This window comes from Triturus cristatus, chromosome 5_1 (assembly GCF_964204655.1).
Source record: "Triturus cristatus chromosome 5_1, aTriCri1.1, whole genome shotgun sequence".
In the NCBI taxonomy this organism is placed as follows: Eukaryota; Metazoa; Chordata; class Amphibia; order Caudata; family Salamandridae; genus Triturus; species Triturus cristatus.
The window spans coordinates 758,033,664-758,057,450 of NC_140587.1; the positions used below are offsets into that span (position 1 = coordinate 758,033,664).

The following is a 23,787-nucleotide window of genomic DNA, read 5'->3' on the forward strand; positions in this document are numbered from 1 at the left end:
GGGGCAGCCAGCTGGAGGAATAGGGCCTTGTGCAGTGGGCCAAAATTAACGAATTTGGGTGCTGGAAGCTGTACATCCTCAATAGATCTTTGTCCTTTATATTAAGACAGAGCACGTAGTTTTAGTCCATCTACAGCATCATCTTTTTGGAGGTGTAGGTAAGACTTGGAGGTGTAGATAGGGCTGGATATGTGTCTGGAAGCTTTAGTGAGAATTGTTGAGTATCATTAGTCTACTAATTAATACACTCCAATATTGACTGTCAAGCAGTTTTGTCCGTGAGGCTGATCTTTGTGGAACCAAGGAGGTGAGTTTGCTGGATGTATGTACAGCGTCCTACATAGACCTGCTTTTCTCTACTGTGTGTGAAAAAGATGAACACCTTTAGGGCTTTATTGTCTCTTGTTTGATTTTAATATTGAACCACTCCTGTAGATCTACCATCAGATACTGGCCTATTCACTTTTACGATTGATGACACCCAGATTTCTGTGGTTTTAGTGTATTTGCTTTATTGTGGCATATTAGAGTTTATATTACTCTGCTGTCATCACCTTGGGAAATAAAAAAAAGAGCACTGATATAGGATGCACAAACCAATCTAGTTTGCCAAGAGGCATGATAATAATAGCTTGTGCTCATTTATTCAGGCCTGTGTTTGCATGCTTTAAGGCATTAAAGCAACACCTATTGGCTTTGAAAATGCTTATTAATGTATTTGATGTATAGATTTTTCCATTTTGTCTCAAGGTTAAAATGGGGAAGACGTGCTAGGTTCAGGATTCTGAAAGAAATTAAAAAGTTGTCTGAAAAATCCATTTTGTGTGTGGAAAATCTTTATGATGTCCATTTTGTGTGGGGAAAATCTTTATGATGTCCAGGTAGAATTCATACTGTAGTCGGGGAAAGTGCAATGTTGTCGTGGACTGTTGTCTGATAGGAAAAGTTGGAGGAAGGATGTTGTATGGGTGAGATTTTTATTTCCCTGTGGTGGTTGAAATCTCCCAGAAAAATCTGATCACAAAAGGAGATAAGTTGATTACTGCAATAATCCAGAAACCCATCAATAACACTCTATTTGCTGCCAGCTTGGCGGTCTAACAAGTTTTACCTCATTGGTTTGGGCCTTGTGTTTTTAATATTCATTGTAGCATAGTATTTGAATGTATTGAGTTACTCAGTTTGACTTTAAGGGTAACCCCAACATCTGCTTTTCAACTCTATTGAACTAGAACATGTTGTATCCTAATGACTAGATTAGACTAAATAGCAGCACAGTGCATAAGCAGGTGTGTGTGAGTGCAATAACCTCATGGTCACGGTCTTAGATGAAGGCAGAAATAGTCAGATATGGATGTTGCCTTATGGACTACAGACTTACAGTTTATGAGATCAGGATGTGATGTGTCAGAGATGGGTCAGTGGGTTGAGAGATAGTGATTTGTCTGAGGTTGCTCAGACAGATTAATCTTTGTGTGTAGGGCATCCAAAGTACATCACCTTGAATAATAGCAAATACTAAACAATGATGGGATCTTGCAATTATATCTCTCTTTCTCTTAGACCTTTCCTCTTGGGGAAGGTGGCTCAGATTTGTGGTTAGATTGCAACACACTCATTAAAATTAATTAGAGGAAACATTTAGATTATGATATTAGAAACAAATAAACCATTTCTTGGGAAGGTGGAAATCCAATTGGGCCTGATTTGTGGAGCACATTTAGAAAATCAAGCAAATATCGTTGCATCCTAGATTTCCCTTCAACTTGATCACTTTTGGTGTATTATAAATACCCACCCACCCAACTTTGATTACATTAAAGACACTATGTTTCCTTTCAGTGAGAATACATAAACAGCAACAATCTAATAAAAATGGGTGGTTTCAGTCTTCTTCTCGATGCCTCTGCAGATAAGCAGGCAGCAGACTTTACTTCTTCCCTAGAATCCTTCAGACTATGTCACTTGGTGCAAGCTCCCACAAACATAACAATTCACACTCAACTTTCTTTGGTCTTCTTTCACAGGGCTTGTGTAATGGATATAAAAACCTAACTTTGATCCAAGTATTTCCTCATCCACCTGCCCGCCATCGTAATCAGGCCCTAAGTCTGAAGATAAAAATTGACCGAGAGGACCCACTTGGTGCATCTAAAGCCTGATCCATCGAGGTTTTCCTGAAGTTCCACCTAGGTCACAGTTAATCATGAACAGTGACTTTTGATTGGTGCTTTACTTTTTCTGTGGCACTTTTTACATTATGATTAAAACACCAGGTGTTCTTATCCTATTTGAATGATCTTTGTGTCATTTTATGCATTAAATGATCAGATTTTTCTGGGAGATTTCAACCACCACAGGGAAATAAAAATCTCCCCCATACAACATCCTTCCTCCAACTTTTCCTATCAGACAACAGTCCACGACAACATTGCACTTTCCCCGACTACAGTATGGATTCTACCTGGACATCATAAACATTTTCCCCACACAAAATGGACATCATAAAGATTTTCCACACACAAAATGGTGCCAGCAGGATCTAGGAGTTCTTGAGTTTGTGAATCCTTGAGTCCTTAAGTGAGTCCTTTTCTTCCAGCCATAGAAGAGCAGCATTTCCTTTGATTCAAGTTGACAGAACCCATCTACCACCAGACATGCATGCCTTTATGTCATTGGCCACTCCCTTATTCAGATGAACTGTGCTGCAATTTGACAGAGTCTAAACTGGTTCTCTCCCCACATGTGACTTGAGTCTGGTTACCTGATGGGGCCTTGAGAATGAATAAGGCCATTTTTGGCATTTCTAAGTCACAATAGTTTGTGCTAAAGAAACTCTTTATTCTTCCAACTGTTCCTGTCCACTGCCATATAACTAATCCCTGATAGTTAGTAATTTTGTTAACACCCATCTATTCTTCCTGGGCAAAGAGACAGGCTATTATCCTCTGGACCACAGTTATTAATTCTTCCAGCCTGCATGTATATTTCAGCTATGGAGGGGCTTAGTGGCAAAACTGGTTTCAGGTCGATTGTGGCTCAGGCAGCATAAAGTCCATTTTACTGAAGCTTATTTTCCACTTCAGGTATCACAAAACTGATTCTGCTGTTAAATCAGATTTTGAAAAGAAACTAAGAAATAACTTTTAAGCATTTTTTAGCATTTCCCCAGGCAAAGATGTGAAATAAATAGTTTAATTCGATCCAAGCCTGTTCAAGAAAAAGTCTAGTAAAGCCTACATAGTATAATAGCTTTTGGATATAATTCTACTGTTTATTCTACTTACCCCAATATGCCCTGTTTTATACATTAGTATCCTGCCCTGTGGGTTAAAAAGGCACACTTTAGGAGTGACATATAAATTATGTTTTTCCTACAAGACAAAGGCAGTTTTCCCTTCCACGTGTCACTGTATTTCATTTAAAACACAGCCCAGCCAGACCATTGTGATGCTACAAGCAGACATATATTTTTTTTATGTATCTGTAAGGTGTAAGTACACACTGCAGCCCATATATGAGACTTAAGCTTCACGCCAGTGGTGCATTTTCTTCACCATCTACAATGGTCATACAGGAGAGATAACTAGAACAAATTGTGAAAATACATTTTTTCAATACCATTTTTGTCCAGAGTACACACGCACACCCTGGCACTGATTTGCAGTGTCACTGGGGAACAAAGTCCTAATACCAGCAGCAATAGAGCCCTTAAAAAGGTGAATGAGGGGTTATCATGCAGAAAAGGTGAACTTACTACACTGACCTAACTAAAATTCTGGGAAAAAGTTGCTGCTCAACTCTCAGAATTCCTTGAAGACTCTGAAATGTTAGATTAATTGCAAATAGGATTTCAGCCAGGACACCGACCTGAATCATCATTTTGATGCCCATGGAAGAAACTCACCAGATACAGGATGAGGCTGATACAGCTGTCTCGATCATAGTGGGCCTATCAGCTGCCTTTTATACAGTTGACCATTAACCTTAATTACATATCTGACTGGAATGTTCCTGTATTGTCTGAATAATTTGTAACCAAACACACATAGAGGCTATCACTGTCTCCCTTCTTTTCAGATCGAGTACCCATCTATTGCAGAATTCCAGAGGCACTGGACCTGTGGAAATACACCAGTGTATTTCAATACCTTTCACTAACTTGTTATTCCGCCCCCCCCCCCCATTGTAGCTAATAAGATAATTTGACCCCAAGGCAATATCATATGGCGGTGATACAAATTGTAATTTGACTTGACCTGATAGCCTCTAATTCCAATTTACTTCAGAGGGCTGTATTGGTGGCCATACCGAAGTAGACTACACCAACGTCCTAAAAGTAATTGCAAATAAAACAAAAACTCTTGATTTTAAAACTCATCCCTTCACATTGCGATTGCATCCAGTAAATCCTAGACCGAAGGAATCCTTCATCTACTGATTAGAAGAGAGCCACAGTCTGCTGTGTTTTGATCGATGCATATTCTTCCCTGTCTATACACATGTTTTACTGGTGAACAGGTACTCTACATTTATATCTGCCTTTATATTATTGTGTTTAGACTATTGTAATAGTCTATTCCTTGGTCTCCACGGATATCTTCTGAAAAATCAGCTTTTCTAAACTTGGTCTTCTACATGGTTTATAAGCTTTGTGAATTTGATCACATCACAGAAACTTGCAGTTCCCGGCACTGACTCCAGTAGAGAAATGTATACCCTCTGTATTGCCTATCTGGTATTTTATGACCTTCAAAATGGAATTAAAATCATCTTGACCACAAACACACCATCCGTGCTCCCATGGCACCTTTTGCTATTCTCTGTCTCATGAGTGAAGAAGAGTTGAGTTGGTGGCTATTAATTTACCATTTAATCCCCAAGCTCTGGAATGCATTACTCTTGAACATTAGAGCACCACAGAACCATCTATGTGTAGCTGTGCCATGAAAACCTATTTCTTGTTCTAACCCTATACAAAGCTTTACTGGCTCCTTGTTTTTGTTCCTTAGCTTCAAGAAACCTCTGGGTGTCAGTTTGTGATTTAAAACTAAATAAATAATGTCATGTTACATTATGGGAAGATTTCATTTAACTCACCTTGCATTCAAAATATGTGCATGCAATTTACACTGTGGATTTTAGCAAAGTTCTATTACATATAAATTCAACTTAAATCACTCCTACTTTATTGATTTCTGCCCCATCATCAGTACTCCCCTTTGTCCATCATCTATGTTTAGTGACCCACTGTTACTGAATAAAGTCATCACGGAGATGCCTGTAGCATGGGTGATGTCAAAATTAGTGGGTCTCAGCCTCTGTTCAGATCTCCAAACTTTCACTAGTTTTGCGTTTCATAGACTGATAGCTTTTTGAAGTAGAGATCTGTCCATCATCGCTTGGTCCCAATATCTCTTGATATACAGCAATCAGACTTGTACCACAACGACCAGAACACGAGTTTTTAATGTTTAATAGAAAATGTATAGAGTCTTGTGTGGCATGCCAATACACTGCCCATTGATACATAACTGACCTACTGTCAATGCTCCTGCTTTAGCTTTTTTCATTGAGGCCCAAAGTATTACTATGTTGCCCGCTCCAGATTGCCACCATCTGCGACAATATCAAGTGCTGTTCTATTCACCTCCCAAATGCTTGTTTTACAATTCTTTACACACTCCATCACATTTGTCCCTGTTTGCTTCAGCCCTAGGCTGTTCCCACCACTATATTCATGTGCAGTTGGGATCGCTCATTAGATGCAGCAGCACAGTGTTTTCTTAAAGACTGGTCCATGCCATCTTCCAATCTTCTGAGAAATGTATTCTTCGATCGAGTTTGAGAAGCATACATTAAATAAAAGTGAGTCACGAAGAGCTCTCTGATTGGACCGGTGGTCATTCCAGTCTCAATAGTTGCCAGTCCTCATTCTCACTGAGGCCCAGGTGTCTGTGTCCAACAGTTTTGAGTTTACAATAGTCAGGGAACATTTCACCAATATCCCTCGGAGAACAATGTATGCAAACCAGGTATTTCCATACATATCCCTCCTCTTTTTCCATACGTATTCCTGATGATTTCATGCCGAAAGCAGTGTTTGGTAAAAATGTGCATTTGCAAATTAAACATTTTTCTCCACCAGAGAAATATATGCACTGGAGGAGAAATCTATTGCTCTACACTTCAATGACATATGATGATATTTGGGAAGCATTTCAACCCCATCTCCCAGCCTTTGAGTCCCTTGAAAGGTCAACAAATGTGTTTAAAGTTCACAGTTTTGGAAATGTGCATGTAAATAATCGGATGCAGGGGCGGCTCCTCCCCTAGGACGGAGGAGCGTCACCCCACTGCTTTCTCGCAGGGAAAGAAAGCCAAAACATAAATTGGTAATAACTTTTGGTTATTGCCATTTTATGTTTCTTTACGCATTGCGGGTGGGCGAGCTGCCTGGGCAGGGCAGGAGTGGTTTGCCCACTCCAGACTGCACCAAGATTGTTTGGTCAGTCCTCTTGGGCCACCCAAACCAGTCATGCACACTCTGCCCTTCTCTATGCAGGCTGCATTGCAGCCTACATGGAGAACATGCCATCCCCTACAGACCCTGGCTGTCCCGACCAATCACAACACTCATTATGCCTCTACCACGCATGCCTTTAACAAGCATATTTTTACCATGCATATATCTTTACCACGCACACAGTGAAAATGTAAGTATTTTACTGGTAAATTTGTGTGTGTGTGTATATATATATATGTATATATATATATATATATATATATATATCAATCAATCATTGCATTTGTAATGCGCACTACTCACCCGTGAAGGTCTCAAGGCGCTGGGGGGAGGGGAATGCTGCTACTGCTCGAAAAGCCAGGTCTTGAGTAGTCTTCTGGAGGCCAGCAGGTCTTGGGTCTGCCGTAGGTGGATGGGCAGGGTGTTCCAGGTCTTTGCAGCGAGGTGGGAGAACGATCTTCCGCCGGAGGTTGCTCTTTGGATGCGGGGGACTGTGGCGAGGGCGAGGTCGGCGGAGCGTAGCTGGCGGGTGGGGTTGTAGAAGCTGAGTCGACGGTTGAGGTACGCTGGTCCGGTGTTGTGGAGTACCTTGTGTGCATGGGTGAGGAGCTTGAAGGTTATCCTCTTGTTGACGGGGAGCCAGTGCAGGTCTCTCAGGTGGGGTGTGATGTGGCTGCGGCGAGGGATGTCGAGGATCAGGCGTGCAGAGGCGTTCTGGATTCGTTGAAGCCTTTTCAGGAGTTTGTCCGAGGCTCCTGCGTAGAGGGCGTTTCCGCAGTCCAACCGAGGACCTGAGTGACCGTTCTTCTCGTTTCGGTGGGGATCCACTTGTAGATCTTGCAGAGCATGCGAAGGGTGTTGAAGCAGGAGGAAGAGACGGCGTTGACCTGCTTAGTCATGGAGAGGGTGGAGTCGAGGATGACCCCTAGGTTGCGTGCGTGGTCGGTGGGTGTTGGAGCTGTTTCCAGTGCGGTCGGCCACCACCAGTATATACACCTGCAAAATGCTTACAGTTTCATTGTAAAGCCATGTGTGGTATAGGAATATGCGTGGTAAAAATTTGTGTGGTAAATGCATGCGTGGTAAAGGCAAATGTGTGTTAATGGACCTGTGGTAAAGCATGCATGGTAATGGCATGAGAGGTTCCGTTATGCCTCCTCCTCAAGCTGCAGGTAAATTTGAAACCTTCTGAAAGCAGAGTTAGAAAAGCACCAATGTCGGTTTGCTTTAGGAGAAGTGGTCCTGTGGAATGCTGTACTGGAGCAATTAAACCAATAATTATTTAACTGAAATATACATTCCTTTTCTACTACATGTCTGAAGTACTTGCGGTGTAGTGTAATGAATGATCAGGCTCTGAGTCATGTTGTGGTTATGTGTGCACAGATGTCTTGATTGTATTCCTAGTTGTCTGCCATTAGTATGTTGTGTTTAATATCATGCAATGTAGTGAGACGTGGATGTGGGAGCCTCACCATTATGTCAGTGCCCAAGGAACGAGATCTGGATGGCTGTATTATTGTTGTTTCACATGTTGTATTGTGCAATATCTAAGTTTAGATCAAACGTCTATGTTTGCCAGTGCTGAATTTGCCAAAAAATAAGTGTTAGGGCTCTCGTCAGGAGGCCACTGCACCTTGTGCCAGACTTTGCCCCTGCCAGTTCTTCCAATGATCGTAACAACACAAGTACTAACATTTGCACTCCTAGAAGTGTGACAATTCGGACTAATTCAGGCCCCTAAAGTAATAAGAATGGCTTGGGTGGCAGGTAATATTCTTTTTTATAACGTATATTGAGTTAATAATTAAGTGTTGTTGTGGTCATCTCTAAATTAGCCAGTCAGTGCCATGTTGTGGCAGACTGTCACAGGCCCCGGTGCTGACAATTAAGTGCTGTTGCTGAGCACCGGAAACCACCGGCCCAAATTAAGCACTGATGTTTACCTTTGTGAATCGGGCCCAATGTGCTTATGTCATGATTCCTTGGTATCCGCCGTGTCTGGACAGGGAACAGCAACCAGCCCTAGCATATTGCTGCTCGACCGGCCCTGGGAGCGGAGGGGTGGGGAGGGTGCTAGTAAGAAGCACCACTACCGCTTTTGTTACAGGGGGACGATATTGCAGCAATGCTGCAAAACCGGCCCCCAGTGACAAAACCGGCCCCCACAGTCACAAAACCGGCCCCCACTCCTCCAGCCCACCGAGGAAACACCCGGTGCTCGCTACGGCCAGTCCGGCCCTGGTATCCGCTGTAGGGCTGTAGGCATCTGGTTTTCTGCCATCCCATTAACCTAGCCCTGACTGAGCTGAGCACCTAAAGACTTTGGTGATGTTGCTGCCATTGTGCCCTCTCAACTTTGTGCCTTGTTGAACATTAACAGCTTGATCAAGTTTTTTCAAATGCATCCGTTTATTTTTTCCTTTCAGAAACACTACTGTTCTGTCACGCTATCTACCAATAACTTCATTGTAGGGTAAGGGATTTGAAATAATACAGGGGAGAGCAAACACACCATCTTGATTAGAAAGTATAATTTAATAGAACGTGTATTGAACCAAATGCATTGATCCATCCGGAAGATATAGTGCCTGTATTGATTCCATCCAGAGATTTAGTACTGAAACCAGGAAGCCAACAAGCTGTTAGGGATTGCTGCAAAAGTCTGTTTTATGCTGTCCTTGAGAACGCCTTCACAAAGAAATTCTTTTAATGTTTTGGGAGTAGGTAGAATGTGGAATATGTCAGTTCGATCCCTGAGGGTTTTATTCTGTACTCTAATAGCTGTTACGAGCCTACATTATATCCGAGGAGTAATTTTCCTTAGGGGTGCTGGGCTCTCTTTGTGTCAATATTCCAGCATTTTAAGTCACGTACAGTGTATGCTTCTGGGAACAGAGCAGGAGCCAGCCAGACTCATAATGGCCTGCATTCATTAATAACGGCAGGAGCGTCTGTCCCTCCATTGCCCACAACAGGGATGCCTCCGAGGCCTTCTGGGACCCGCGCAGACACATTTAAAGAGAGCTTCATTTCGAGTGGGCCGGAGATGAAATGCAAGACCGGCAGGCATTTCCTAAGTCAGCTATATGCCCGAGCAGAGAGGTGACCTTAGTGGCTCGGAGAAGAATGCAGGTCAAAAGACATATTATCCAGCCTGTTGGAATCCAATTGCTTTTGTAAAAAAATAAATAAACAGAACAGTATGGCGCTTACAGACGGATGGTAATGCGAAGCTCTGTTTTTAGAGCGTGAATCTGGCGTTGACTTACCTACGCCGAATGAGTGTTTATGAAGACGAAGGCGCTTTTCACATACATGCCAATAGACCCGATTCGGTCGGGAGAAGCCCTGTTTTCTGGCAAAAAAAATTGCTTTATTTTAGCAGTCTCCCGCCTTAGATGGCATTTTCTGCAATAGAAGTCAATGGGGAAATTATATTCTCCCGTTTTCTATTTTAAAACCTCCTACTTCCCTGCCCTAAAATGTTGGCATGTCTGTTTTCAATGTAGGGGAACAAAACGTATTATGTTGAGTATTGTTATGCAAGTTATTGTAGGTGTGTGTTGAAGATAGGACCCCCTATGTTTATAAAATAGTAATCAATTTCTCAATAATGGAAGATTATTGACTGCTCTGCTCTTTTAGCAAAACAAATCCAAAAATTGAACGTGCATTGTGATGCCCTTGCTATCTGTTGAGAGAACGACGTCACCCTATTCTTTAGATATACTTAACAGCTGCTATTTAGGTACCCAACAGCGTTTGCCGTTTGGTATAGTTAAGCTAAATTCTGACATAAATGAACGGACGATACCAATCTGAAGTTGCCTTCTTTGATGCTGAGCATTAATTTTTGATTGTCTCTATCGGGCCTATTAATAAAGGCAAATATTCATTGTATATTTATTCTCTTGTGTATTTACTACTAGACATAGGTGTAGCTCTACACGTTTTTGCTATTCACCATATCTGATGTATATTTGCACCCAGGTGTGGACTTACTTGTTTCCAACCCCTCAAATGAGTGGGTGGAGCCTCATACTACAGGATTTATGAGTTTATAGTAAATTTTCACATGCAGGTGGAAATCTCCTCTGCTGTTCCAGAAATCTCCCTATAGGAAAGTAAAGGGAAATTATTAAAGGGGTTTGTTATTTAAAAACATATAAAACTATATTTTAATCTATAATATATTGCAAATTAATACAAAATAATAATTATTTTCCTAGAACTAATAATATAAAATGTGATAGCCCATAAATTCATCAAATTAAATATGTATAAACTAATTAATTTGATAACTTAATAAATAAAGACTTTTTAAGCATAATTTTAAAAAAATTTCACCCACAATAACATTTATAATTTTTATTAATATGTGCTATTTTCTCGTAAATTTTATGATGAATTAACGTAATGTTTTAAAAAAAAATTATGTTTGAAAGTTTAATTGGTATTTTTGTAATATGCTTATCCTTCCAATCTTGTTTTTCCAAATAAACATACATTTTGCAATCTCTTCCCCTGGAGTGCAGCACTTTTGTGTGTTTCCCAACACCGAGATGTGTTTTTAATCTTGAGTCACTTTAAATTTTTTTTTTCCAGTTAACTTCTGTTTTTTTTAGCCATATCCCAAATTGACCCAGCACCCGTCCCTTGGCTGTTGCCCAGGCCACTGCAAAAGGCCCTAGGCTCAAGCCTCAAGCCTCAAGGTCAGGCCTAGCACCCAAACCTCATCAGGCAGTCACCCCCTGCTGGGAGCCTTTAGCAATGCTCAGTGAGAGTGAGTCACTGGGCCTGCGCCCAATCCTCCATGGGCATCCAACCACCACTGCACACAAAGCGCATAGAAAGGTTTGCCTGCAGGACTTGGCATCATGGCCAAACTTTCCCCGAGTGGGCAACTCCCGCTTCACACAAAGTTTGTCTACTAACACTTTTACTATTTTAAGGATCTGCTAAGCGACTAGGAAGAAGGGTTGAGTCACTAAACAGATGTTGAAAGGGGATGCTGTATTTATGCAGACACCTCTCTCTGTAACTAGTTTAAGCCCCTTTAAAAATACATTATCCCTCAAATTACTAACAACCCGTACCTTCACTCACATTTGTGACCAATTGGTTTGTACCCTGCATTAACATCTGAATGCTCATTTATTTCAGCTTGCTCCTCAGGAAAGGTTTTAAATTTAACAGCACGTATTCCAGCAAAATGGCATTCAAGAGCGCCTCAGTTGGGTCTTGAATGCAAAACGTTGGTGCTCTAGTTGTTCATTAGCTGCAGTAGACGAACAACTAGCTGCAGTAGATCAATGGGGAATGCATTGGAAGGCTTCTGCTGCTGTTGGAAGAATGTTTCACTTAGTATACCAAACACTGTTTCTGTCAATAATGAAGAAGATATCTGAGAATTCATAGAAAATGTATCCTCATTTACGTTTTCGAGAACACTGACCACAATTTCCATGACAAAAAGAAACACTTCATTTTGTTCATTTACTGCAGTATGCTCTGTAGTAAATGCTTTCACTTTTCCAGCTTTGGTTCCATAAAAATGGTTTTCAGGGGTGGCACACTTTTGTCATAAATACAGAATGCTAGTACTCTAGTTGTTCATTAAAACACTGTGGTGAAGCTGCAGTAAAAGAGTGGAGAATCAACTAACAGGCTGCTGCTGCTGTTGGAAGTACATGTTTTACTCAGAATATCAGACTTTGTTCTCACAAGGCTGAGGAAGATGTTGTGAACATGTAAAAAATATAGTCTCATTTTACCTTCTGGAGCACCTTCTATAGCGTCAATTAAAAAATCATGACACGCGTTTTCTCTCAAACATGGTTCATTAAATCCCAGCAAAGGATCAGCACCTTGGAACACAACACAGTTCCTACAATTAGGATTGTACTACCAATAGCCAAGTTATATTAAGACTAAAATCTTATATAACCCTTCATATGTGTTCCTTTTTGTGACCATCAAAAACAGGCTTTCACTTGAACGCATTTCAAAGGGGACTGTATCCCCGCATCCTTTAATGGCTGCTGCCCCATGATGTTCATGTTGTGTCCAGCCAATCAAAGGAGTGGTCCCTTTGGAGTCCCTCCCACATGCCACATATATGTTTTTTTAAATTCCTTTTCCAGGATCCAGGGAGCATGTCCCTGAGTCCTGTATAGACGCCACAACATATTGTTCATGTGGGTGACGGCTAATCAGGATTGGCCAATCCTCTTTAAATTGGCTAATCAGAACATATCTGAACACCAATAATCCTGATGTCACTAACTGTTCCTAGGGGTTAACCCTTTCATGTTCAGCCCGAGCACCTTTATAAGTGCTCATTTCTCAAAAAATACTTAACAAATTTACACCAAATATTGAAAAGCATGCTTAATATTATAAACTTCTGCCACATTTGGTGTAATTCTATTCAGATCTATTTTCTGCAGTGTAGAGAAAACTTTACTATGGGAATTTAAATTGAATTCCAACATTTTGAAACCCACCATTTTTCTTGGTCACTGCATGATGGATCAGGGCAAAACTTTCCATGAAGTAGCCAAACTGGCTGAACTTATTTTTGGAAATTGCAGATTTGTTAACTGCATCAAATGTATTAAGAAAAAAAACCTTTTCTTTCCAATAAAGCGATTTACCTAACTATAGCTACTCTGCCAGAGTAATATGGGTGCGAAGTTCTGCACCACCCTGGGGGAGAGTTATGCAGTGAAAAGATAGCATAGACGTAGGTCTCTGGCAGTATGCTATTGAACTCCATTTTGTAATACCTCAATATTTCTACTATTGTACTATTTTATATACTACAAATCTCGTTTGTGAGTAGACCCATATTAGGATGCACAGATTTATCTTCAAGATTTCTAGTGGATCTTAGGTATTAACCGAGCCATCCTATAACTGGGTCACTATACATCAAAACCCAAGCAGACATTAGCATACAAAGTCACATTATAGAACAGCTACTGTTGATGATTGTTAGAGATGCAGGACCTACTAAAGAGAACTGCTTTTTTATGTACACTGGATGGGGCCTTTAGTATTGAGCAAGGTCTCTCAGACAAAAAAAATCATAATCGCCCATTAACCTCCATTAGACAAATTAACTCTGTGTGCAGAGAATATGGTACCAGGCATGGCAGCACTCCCCTCCTTATCAACCATTCCTGTCCTTCAGGCTGGTGAACAACCTGGGCAGCTAGCCCCCCACTATACCAGAACATTTGTTGTTACCAAATTAGATGGGCAACCCATGTATCCCCACCAGCACCCACTCATTGATGTTCCGCACCCTGATCTCCATCCCTACACAAATTACAAAATACCCCCTGAGCAACCACATTTTAAGCACCTCCCCTCACACATCCAACTCAGCAGCTGTAGTCAGCACAACCTCACTAGGCACCACCCTTACAACTGGTGGTCATGTCCCACACCCAGATGCAGGCCCCAGGCATAAGAATATGTTAGCCCCCATCACATTTGCCACAGTGCTATCTGGCTGATGCTCCCTAGTGTGCCAAATAACATTAGCAGCCAAGGAAGGTACTTGGAAAGATGAAGTGTTTGACATTTTCACTTTACTAATGAATGGGAACATGATTCTGATTTCTGACAAGGGCAAAAAAGCAGGAGAAGAAAGGGAGGCACCATGCCTGGAAAAAACATTGAAAACTTTAGAGGTATTTTGTGTTCTGACTGCTACCATCAAGTAGACTTTTCCCAAGCAAGTTCTAGCCCTGTATACATGCAGTAGGACAAATTATAACAAGGCGCAGAGACCAGGTTCATGGGCTGATTCTACAATGACATAGTCTTCCGGCAAAATATGTCCCTGTGGCCTGAAATGAGGTGCAACCAAAAGGAGAGTAACCTGTGGATGAAGTTTATGGTCAACTAGGTTCCTTTTAAGAAGGACAACTTTAGTAGAAAGGCAGTCACATTGTAAACATGCAAGGGTATTGTAGACCATACTTTTCATAAAGCAGGAAGGGTCCTAAGCAGCCCTTTTGTGGGGTACTAGTGTGAGTGCTGCCTTCCACAGCACAAGCAGTAGAATGCTATCAGAGAAAGCAGGCAGACGTTCCAACTAAAGGTCATGACCTTAGGGCAGATCGTGTAAGTTACCTCACACCTGGCCCAGATGTACCTCAGATCATCTGGACTTTAGTTCCAAAGGAGGACATAGTATCTGTAAAGTCTGCCAATCTCCTACCAGCCAAACAGTAGATCCCCTTTTTGTCTACTCAACAACCACTCCGTCCTAGCTCAACTAAATCATATGCTTATGCTACTAGCTCTCCCATTCCCCACCGGGGCCACACTTTCCACGTCCCTCACACATTACATTGCATGTTCTTAAAGAGTGGCTAAAAAGTTAATGCAATTCCATCGTGCGAAACCCTGGGCTTTGGAAAAAGTGTGCTCTGCTTATTGCCACAGGAGCAGTCCCACCGCTTTGGCTTTCACAGTGTCCCTAATATCAGACAAATTGTTGAGGAAATTAAATTGCACCTTCTTACTCCTTAACTACAGTATTATTATAGAGGATAGCACTTTATACCTGAGCACTGAATCTAGATGCATTTACTCTGATACCCTATGAGTGTAGAGAGGGATGCCCATGTTGCAGGTTTAAAAATTCTGGAATAGTGGCCCCTTGCAATTCTGCCTCCATGGATGACATACTCCTCACAGATCTTCATTGAACCCCCCAGTGGGGGAACCTGTTCCCTCTGCCAAAAAGGCCAGTGCCATGAGAGATCTGATCCATTTACTTAGCGAAGAAGTTGCTGGCTTCGCCCCTTTTCTGGCTGGACAAAGTTGACATAAATTAACTCAGACTTTCTGAATAACTCGACCCTCTGTAAATACTTCAGAAGTGCTCTCCTGAAATCTAAACAGCGCAGTCTACTCTCTTCCTCTGAATCTAAAGAAGGGTTAAACTCTGAAAGAATCACTTCCTCTTCTCTATGAAAATGGGAATTAAACATAGGCACAAAGGAAGGAATGGTCCTTAACACTCCTCAATCTTGGAAAACCCCACAAAAGGGATGTTTGTAGGAAAGGGCATCCAATTCCCCCAGCCGCCTTGCTGACCTAATGACTACAAAGAAAAGGGTCTTGAGAGTGAGATACATACAATCTACACTCTCCAAGGGCTTGAATGGAGGAGACATCAAAGCATCCACAACTAGAGCCAAATACCAACAAGGAAATACTGTAGACTGGGCAGGACATATATAATTTATCACCTTCAGCATCTTGGCAGCCAAATCATCATCATCTCATAATAACCCCAAATTGGCTCCTTCTTGGAGAAATTCCAAAATAGGATATAAATCCACAGTAGTAGGATCACATCTCTTTCTGAAACACCAATGGCTAAATGAACCCCAAAGTCTCCCATGGGAATCAAGAGTATAGCGACGTATAGAGGCCTGCAGGGTGAAGGCTAGCTCCTCTGACGAACCCTGCTGCCTCATACTTCTCCTTTCAATTACCATGCCGTTAGTTTGAGCTTCATCACAGATTTGTGTCTCAAATCTGGGAATAAAAGAGGTGACAGAAGAATAAGATACATTTATTTGCTTGATTAATAAAAATCTTACAATTAGTACAATCTTAAATAACACACCAATTAAAATTACAAACAAATAATTTAAAAATTCCTAATAGTCTCAGAGTAATTTTCTCACAGGGAACCAGAAAATAATTTATAAGCATTACATCAGTCCATCATTTTTCCAGGGCTTAATATGGATAGTAACAATTATTATTTTGTTACTTGTGTACAAATTCATCAATATAGTACTACATTTTATCCCTAATTGTTTTAAACTTCCAGATCTACTGTGGTGAACTCACAAGCATCCAACTTCTTTTTTACAAGTAATAAAATTTTAGTAAAATTGGCGTTCATTTTAATATCCATTGGTCTAAAACAGACTACCATAGCATGTTTGCAAGTACAAACACCTCTGTCAATGAAGCAGTTTTTCAGATATCGTTTTCTTTTCGCCATCATTACTGCACATATAGAAACCAAATGCATAATACTTTCATCCCATAGCTTGCATAGTCTGCACATAGTCGGCATAGATGGTCTCAACCAAGCCGGGTAAGTTGCCGAATCTTGCTTTCATAAATATGGTTTTGGTTTGTACAGATCATGGTATTTCTAAATACGGTTGAACCTTAAGACTTGTATATTCCTGGACCAACATCCATGCGTGGGATTGCTTAGTGAACAGTTCTTTGTCTTTCAAAAGGGATACATGTTTAACTGATTTATTAATTATTTTCTTAAAACTTTCGGCTGTTAAGGACATTTCCCAGATCTCAGCAATTGACAGGTCTTCGAGAGCTTTTTGCAGATATTTGTAGAAAGACAATTTTTCATTCTGTTGCATCTCTTGCCACAGTAGGGCACACATATGGTTATAAATATAAGTTTTGATTTGTTTCCAAGTCTTAACGTACTGACCCATTCTTGCCTGTTGTTGATTGCAAAAGCCAAATTCCAGCCTGATCTGTGCAGGCGATACATTGGATGGAAGTCGAAACAAGTGTTTAAATGTATTTGTAATAGCATTATTTAGTAATGTAGAATCCAAACCACAAATGATTTCACTTCCATATGTGATGCTAGGGAGCAATTTCGCTTTTATTATTTTTATTAATGGGGTATAAGTTGGGCCTCCCAAGGAGCTTTAAAGTAAGCGAAAGACCCCTTGTAGACTTTTGGCTCTTTTCCTCTCTATTTTATGGTATGAAAAAGTTCCTTTCTCTTCAAACAGTATCCCAAGATATTTATAGCATTGAATTTTTTCTAGCTTCTGCTTTTGGAGGTACCATTTATATTTACTGCACTTCCGTATCTTGGTGCTGACTTCCATTACTTTTGTTTTTGTTTCATTTATTGTCATTTTATTCTCAATTGAATACATCGATGTTTTGTTCATTAATCGTTGCAGCCCTATCCTTGTTTGGCTTAGCGGAACGACATCATCAGCATATAGTAAATTCGATATTTGTTTCTCTGCCAGCTTTGGTGAGTCTGCTAACTCATTGTTCATTGCAGGCGTAAAGTCCGATACAAATAAATTAAATAAATATGGAGCTAAAACACACCCTTGCTTTAGGCCTTGAGCTGTATTGATTTTCCTAGAAAGCCTTGAGCCGTTCCCTAGTCGGACTCTTGTCCAAGTTTCAGTATATAACAATTGTATTGCGTTTAAAAGGCAGGGACTAATGCCATAATGAACCAGTTTCCTCCATAAAATGTGCCTATCCACACAGTCAAAGGCAGCTTTAAAATCGACAAAACATAAATATAGTGGCTGGAAAATCTCCAATTCTCCTCCACCTTCATTAATGTCAATAGGGAAAACCAGTTTGCTCTGGACCAGACCGGGGTAATCAAGATTACCTGAGCACTCTTCCTCCTCACCCTCAGCAGAAACACTAGAATGAATGGAAATGGGGGGAAAAGCATATAGGAGGTAATTGGGTCAAATGCACAATAGAGCATCTATTGCCCATGCTAAGTAATCCCTTCACCTTGAGCAAAACCTTTGCCATTTTCTCTCTGCTCAAGGAATCCACCACCATATTGCATACCCCCTGAATATACCCTGCAGAAAAAGACACCAGAGAGTGCTGAGCCCTATGAAAGATCTTGCATTCAGTCTTGGCCAGGGAAGGGGGCTTTGAACTTCCCTGTTTGCTGAGATATGATTTTGCCGTCATATTGTCAGAGAGAACCAAAACTACCTCTCTTCTGCTCCGTAACTCGAAGGACAGCAAAGACAGCTTCACTGCCTCCCACTCCCTCCAATTTGAGGAATGTTGACTCTCTCTTAGAGGCCAAGAACCCTGACTCGTTTGATCCTCCAGCTGGCATCTGTGTTGAGAATCACTGAAGCTGGGGGGAGCAAGAAAGACTCCTTTTAAAATGTATCTCAAGTTCAGACACCAACGGAGATACGCTTTTGCTTTCTGTGTCATCTCGAATCTCATTCTCAAGTCCTGTTAACTTGGCAACCAATCCTGTAAAATCCATGCCATCAGCCTGTGTAGGTGAAAACATGTCCAGCGAACAAGAAAAATGGTTGCTGCCAAGACTCCCTGAATCCTAAGCCAAGAATCTATCTCTGGAGCCTTTTGTGAAAGTAATTCTCTGATGTAGGACTGGAATTTTAGTGTTCTGTTCTCTGATACCGTCACTATCCCAAAGTCAGTGCGGAATCTTGCTCCTATAAAACAGAGATCCCTTGATGGTTCTAGAGTGGATTTTGCCTAATTGGCAAGAAACCCATCTTCTGCAAAACCGTGAGCACCTGCTGGCTGTTGAGGATGGCTAAATCTTTTGAGTGTGCCTGGATCAGCAAACTGGCCAAATACGGGTGTAGCAATATCTCTTTGAGATGCAGCAGAGCAATCAGGGATGCTAACACCTTGCTAAATACCCTCATTGAGGATTTCACCCCGCATGCAAGGACTCTTAACTGATAGTAGGACTTTTCCACTGCAAACCTCAGAAATATTTGGTATTACTAGTGAGTTGGAATTTGCAAGTAAGTGTCCTGTAGGTCACCAGCATATAGAAAGGTCCCTGGACAGATCATGGGAATTATTGACTGTAATGTCATCATCCGAAAATGTAAAGTCCTGGTCCATAAATTCACTCATTTGAGATCCAGAACAGGTCTGAATGAGCCGAATGCCTTCTGAACCAAAAGCAGGATAGAATAGGGCCCTCTGCCTTTTTTCTGCTCCTGTACTGGATTGATGGCTCTTTTTTCCAATAGTGATTGTATTCCTGTTAGCAGAGCCATATGTTTGTTCCTTTCCTGTGGGACGCTCGTTTCTGGCAGCCATTTTGTGATGTCTATAGTGTAGCCATTCCTGACTATGCTCAAAACCCACTAATCCAACACATCATCTTCCCAAGCCTGCAAAAATTCTTAAATTCTTCCTCCAACCAGGCGATCCTTGGAAACGTTTTGGTTGTCAGGATTTATTCTTGGACAAGCCAACCTGCTTAGTGGTATCTTTCTTGAGAGAGTTCTTCCTTGGCCAATATTTCTTCCCCTAAAAGATGTTGATTTATGAACCTTCTTTGGAGACAGCCTAGAAGAGACACCTGAGAATGTCTTGAGATCCTGACTTTCCCTTGTATAGCAAGATGTGCTTTAGATCTTTGAAAGCTTTCAATATCAAAGATTCCAATTGCTCCCCAAATAACATCTGGTCTTGAAAGTGAATTTTAATAAGTACAGTTTTCTCTGCCGCATCCCTATTCCTTTCCCTTATCCATAGGCTTCTAGCCACAATGAGAGATCTAAAAGACATAACTGCTGATCGCACAACTTCAGACCAAATGTCTGCCAGCTATTGATTGAGGTACATATTCTGAATAAGTTCCTGCATTTAAGGTCGGATTCCTGGCTTTCTTTAAAGCTGAATCAACCTTTTTGCTGGAAGGATCTTTTGGAGCACAGTCTTACGGGTTTAATTATGTTTTACCAATCAGACTTGCAAAAATCACATCTACCTTGATGTTATGAGGCAAAACATCCTTTCTTTCCAACATATGCAGTTTATACAGGAATCTTGGTATGGAAGAACGATCCAGTTCCTTTCATTCACCCATAACCTTCTCTTTAATTTTTTATGGAATGGCTTAGACATATCAATAGGCTTCCCATATTGAGGAAAAATATCTCTTGACCTTCTTTTGACTTAAGGGGGATAAAAAAACAAATTCTGTCTGATAACAGATAGATTTTCAGAAATCTCTTCCTGTCTGACATACTTTCCAGTAGTGGTAGATGAAACCTCCGCAAGAGAGAGAGAGGAATCCTGATCCTGTGCCACCTTAGTAGCTGATGACGCCCTCTTTTTCTTGTGCCTATCTACATTAGGTTCAGAATGACCAGCCAAGGCCTTAATACCACAACCTGTATCATTTTCTGGATCTGAAGTGGAGTCTGGAGAGGTGGTGTAACTCAGTTGGTGCATAGGAATCCTCCTTTGATCTCCTGGCAGGGATACAGCCGTCGTCATCCGAAGAAGAAGTTATCACATACATCCTCTTAGCAGTGACATTAGTCAGAAATGACCAGACAATTTGTAAATACCCCCAGTTTGAGAAGCCCCACATCCAATGGGAAAGGACCTTTAAAATCCTAGGACCAATTGGCTAAAAGTAAATTCACCAATGGCAAATCTGAATTAAAGGTAGGAAATCCACATCAATACAACAGAAATTGTGGGCCCAGAAGGGCCACTTAATCACATTCTATATTAAGGACTGTGTTCCTCCTGTTGCGCTGTCCCAGTGCAATGCAGTCATGCACTTTGCCCTGGAATCACAGCCACAGCTGCATTGGAGCTGGCCTCACTATGTCACAGTCCCTCTCTTCTTCCGCACAGACTGTTGCACGGCAATGTCTTGTCAGCATGAAATCCTGTGGCCGCTGATAGCCGAGAATGCTCCGCGTCCGGCTTGGATAAGTAAATAAATAAATATCTCCTTTCTTCCTCCTCTGTCTTGCACGAATGAGGCACCACCTCCGATTGCTAATGGTGATAGACAGAAACTATCAGGAGGGGCAGCGGGGAGAGGGTCACTTTTATTCAGAAGATAGACTTATGATTGTCATCTGGGATGCATGGACTGCCTTAAAAAGTTATGAATGTTAGGTGAGGGAGGGCCGAAGTAGTAATGGTAACTTTCACTTGATCCAAAAATTCATTCAAGTGGGGAAGCCTGGACTACAAATCCGATCTCTTGATTCCGCAGTTTACAGTGTAAATACCATACCTTATAGCCTTCCAATTCTTATTAACAAAATTATAAAATTCTTAGGCTGGCCTCCCTTCATTGACCAAATTATTAGGTGCAAAGTAGAAGTATTTCTTAAAGATCTTGGGCCTTATTCACACAGATTTTGAGATTTACTCCTGGAAAGTCAGAGTACTAAGACTTTAGACGCAGTACTATCGCGACATGTAAGTAAGCCTTCAGTCAAGCTCATCCGTTAGAATCAATGAAACACTGAATGTAGAAGTAGGAGTGGGAATCTGCTTCTTCAAGCAGACCTTCCACAGCACAACCCTCAAGAATAATTCATGAAGTTCCATATTCAAGGTATTCACCCGCCTTCATGACGTACTCCCTCCATCACATCTACAAATCAAAATACTGCAATTGGTAGTTATCTCTTTTGTTGCTGGAAGTGTGATCTAGTTGGCAATGAAGTTACATAAAACCAAATAAGTAAAAAACCCAAGAATATAAATTTGTTAAATGAAATAGTACCCTTCCTGTTCAGTTAAGGAGGTCCATTTCCACAAAAAGATTAGAACTATCAGACATCAGTGTGCTCACAAATGTACTTGCCTATCATGTGCATAAGTGGCTCGTTCCCATGGAAATTAACTATTGTAATTTATCAAAATGTAGTCACTAAATGAAAGTAATGCCTGTGATATTGAGTACATATTTATTTTGCTGCAATTCTAAGACTTTCTTTTTTGTCATTACAGAATCACGCAATGTCTCAACACAGCAGTTAGTGCAAGGCCCCATTTTCTTCTGAAGAAAGCAGTGCTGCACAAGAAAAGGGAACATGTTAAACTCTTTGCACGGAAATTTTGTTGTTTATGTATATTATTCAGAAACATTGTATTGTACCATAAACCATGTATTATCAAAACTGTTGGATGTTCCTGTGTTTGGGCGTTTGAGCACCGGATAGATTCCTGTATATAAAGTGTTGCACATGTATTATGTTGTCCAATACTAAGAACCGTCTTATAAAGACAGCGGACTTGGGCCTTATTCAATCAAGTTCAAAACATGAGGGAAAAAGGCTTAAATAAAGTGTTATTTTCTCCAGGAGGAAAGTTGAAAAACAGCTAATTTAATTGCAGCTATATTTTGCATTCCTCCTCAATTTCCTCTTCAGTCTACACTCTGTCCTTTGATATCCCCGTGGATGAATCCAAGACTTTTTTTGTAAACTTTGCATAAGATCCATACACAAAGAAGAGACTCTCATCAGAATTGCGTTTTACCATGATCTAGTCCCTTATAAACATATTTTAAGCCTTGCGTTACGACAGATAGCATTGCCATATATGCAATAGTTGTTATGTAGATTGTCCAAGAACCGTTTTTTCTCTTCTGGAAAGAAACTATTTGAATCTTTGAGTGTTCAAACTTTTCCTTAATGATTTCACAGACGCCAAAATATTGAATCAGTTGAACTAACCTGTATGTTACTGTTATAAATGTTTACTCTGCGGTCTGAACCTGGAGATTACTGGAATTGTTTTCCAAGAGGAAATAAATTCAATTTACCATTATGTATGTCTGGGGTTGACTCATCTTTTTTTCATTTTCTAAATGATAAAATATTGTATATGACAGCTTCATGCATGAAGCTCATGTGGAGGGAATATAACAGACGTGAAGATTCTTCTGCAGTTCATTACAGCACTGATTAAGCAATACTTGCTAACATGGCTCCCTGAATTTGATCTTATCTGGGCAATTCCATATTTTGTGAAATGCCTACTAAGAACACAATCCAAATCAATCCCCAATAGAATACTACAACAGAACTCTTGATTGAAGTAAAAGGCTGCGGTGCTCTCAGGACCGGTGGCATTGGTTGTTTTGGAATATTTCACTCACCTAATGCAAATTAAATACAAAGTCAAACAGTGCTAAATGTGATCCTCTGAATAATCCAGTAGTGCTGGTTTCTAGTTATACTTTTGCACCGGTATCCTTCAAATTCAGTTTGTGGCAGAGAGTGTATGAAAGACTGAGAGGAGAATGCATTAAAATGACACTGAAACTATAACACTGGTAAATATTTACATTGATTTACTTAAATGTTACAAATGTATGGTGATACTGGATTGACTTGCCCAGAGATGGGTTTGGGGCAGATTACCTATCAGTCCAGAAGGAAGAGGAAATTGGAAGACTGATCGCCGGCCTACTCCCCCTCTCTCCCAACACACATACACACAGACTACATTGTCGCTACAAGAAGGGATAGCAGGCAACTTATGACCCCAAGGGCATTCTCTCAAGGCCTGTTTTAAAGTTCGGTGGAGAAGATACACTGTTGCAATAGTGACAGAATACCCTCTCCGACAAAATGCAGGTCTACTCACCTGATCTATAGTCATGTCAACCTTAAGTATGTCAGCGATGG

The 23,787-nt window shown here is 40.8% G+C and overlaps 1 protein-coding gene across 5 annotated transcripts in view; it reads left to right on the plus strand.

Moving 5' to 3' along the window:
- The window catches only part of ZNF521 (zinc finger protein 521), a 685,278-nt gene extending 662,354 nt beyond the window's left edge, over nucleotides 1–22,924 (plus strand). For all 5 annotated transcript variants that reach the window (XM_085605733.1, XM_085605734.1, XM_085605738.1 and 2 more), the window contains one exon: nucleotides 22,103–22,924. In XM_085605733.1, coding sequence (XP_085461859.1) covers nucleotides 22,103–22,132 — 30 coding nt within the window. In that variant the 3' untranslated portion in view covers nucleotides 22,133–22,924. The remainder of the gene's footprint in view (nucleotides 1–22,102) is intronic.
- Nucleotides 22,925–23,787: the final 863 nt, after the last annotated feature.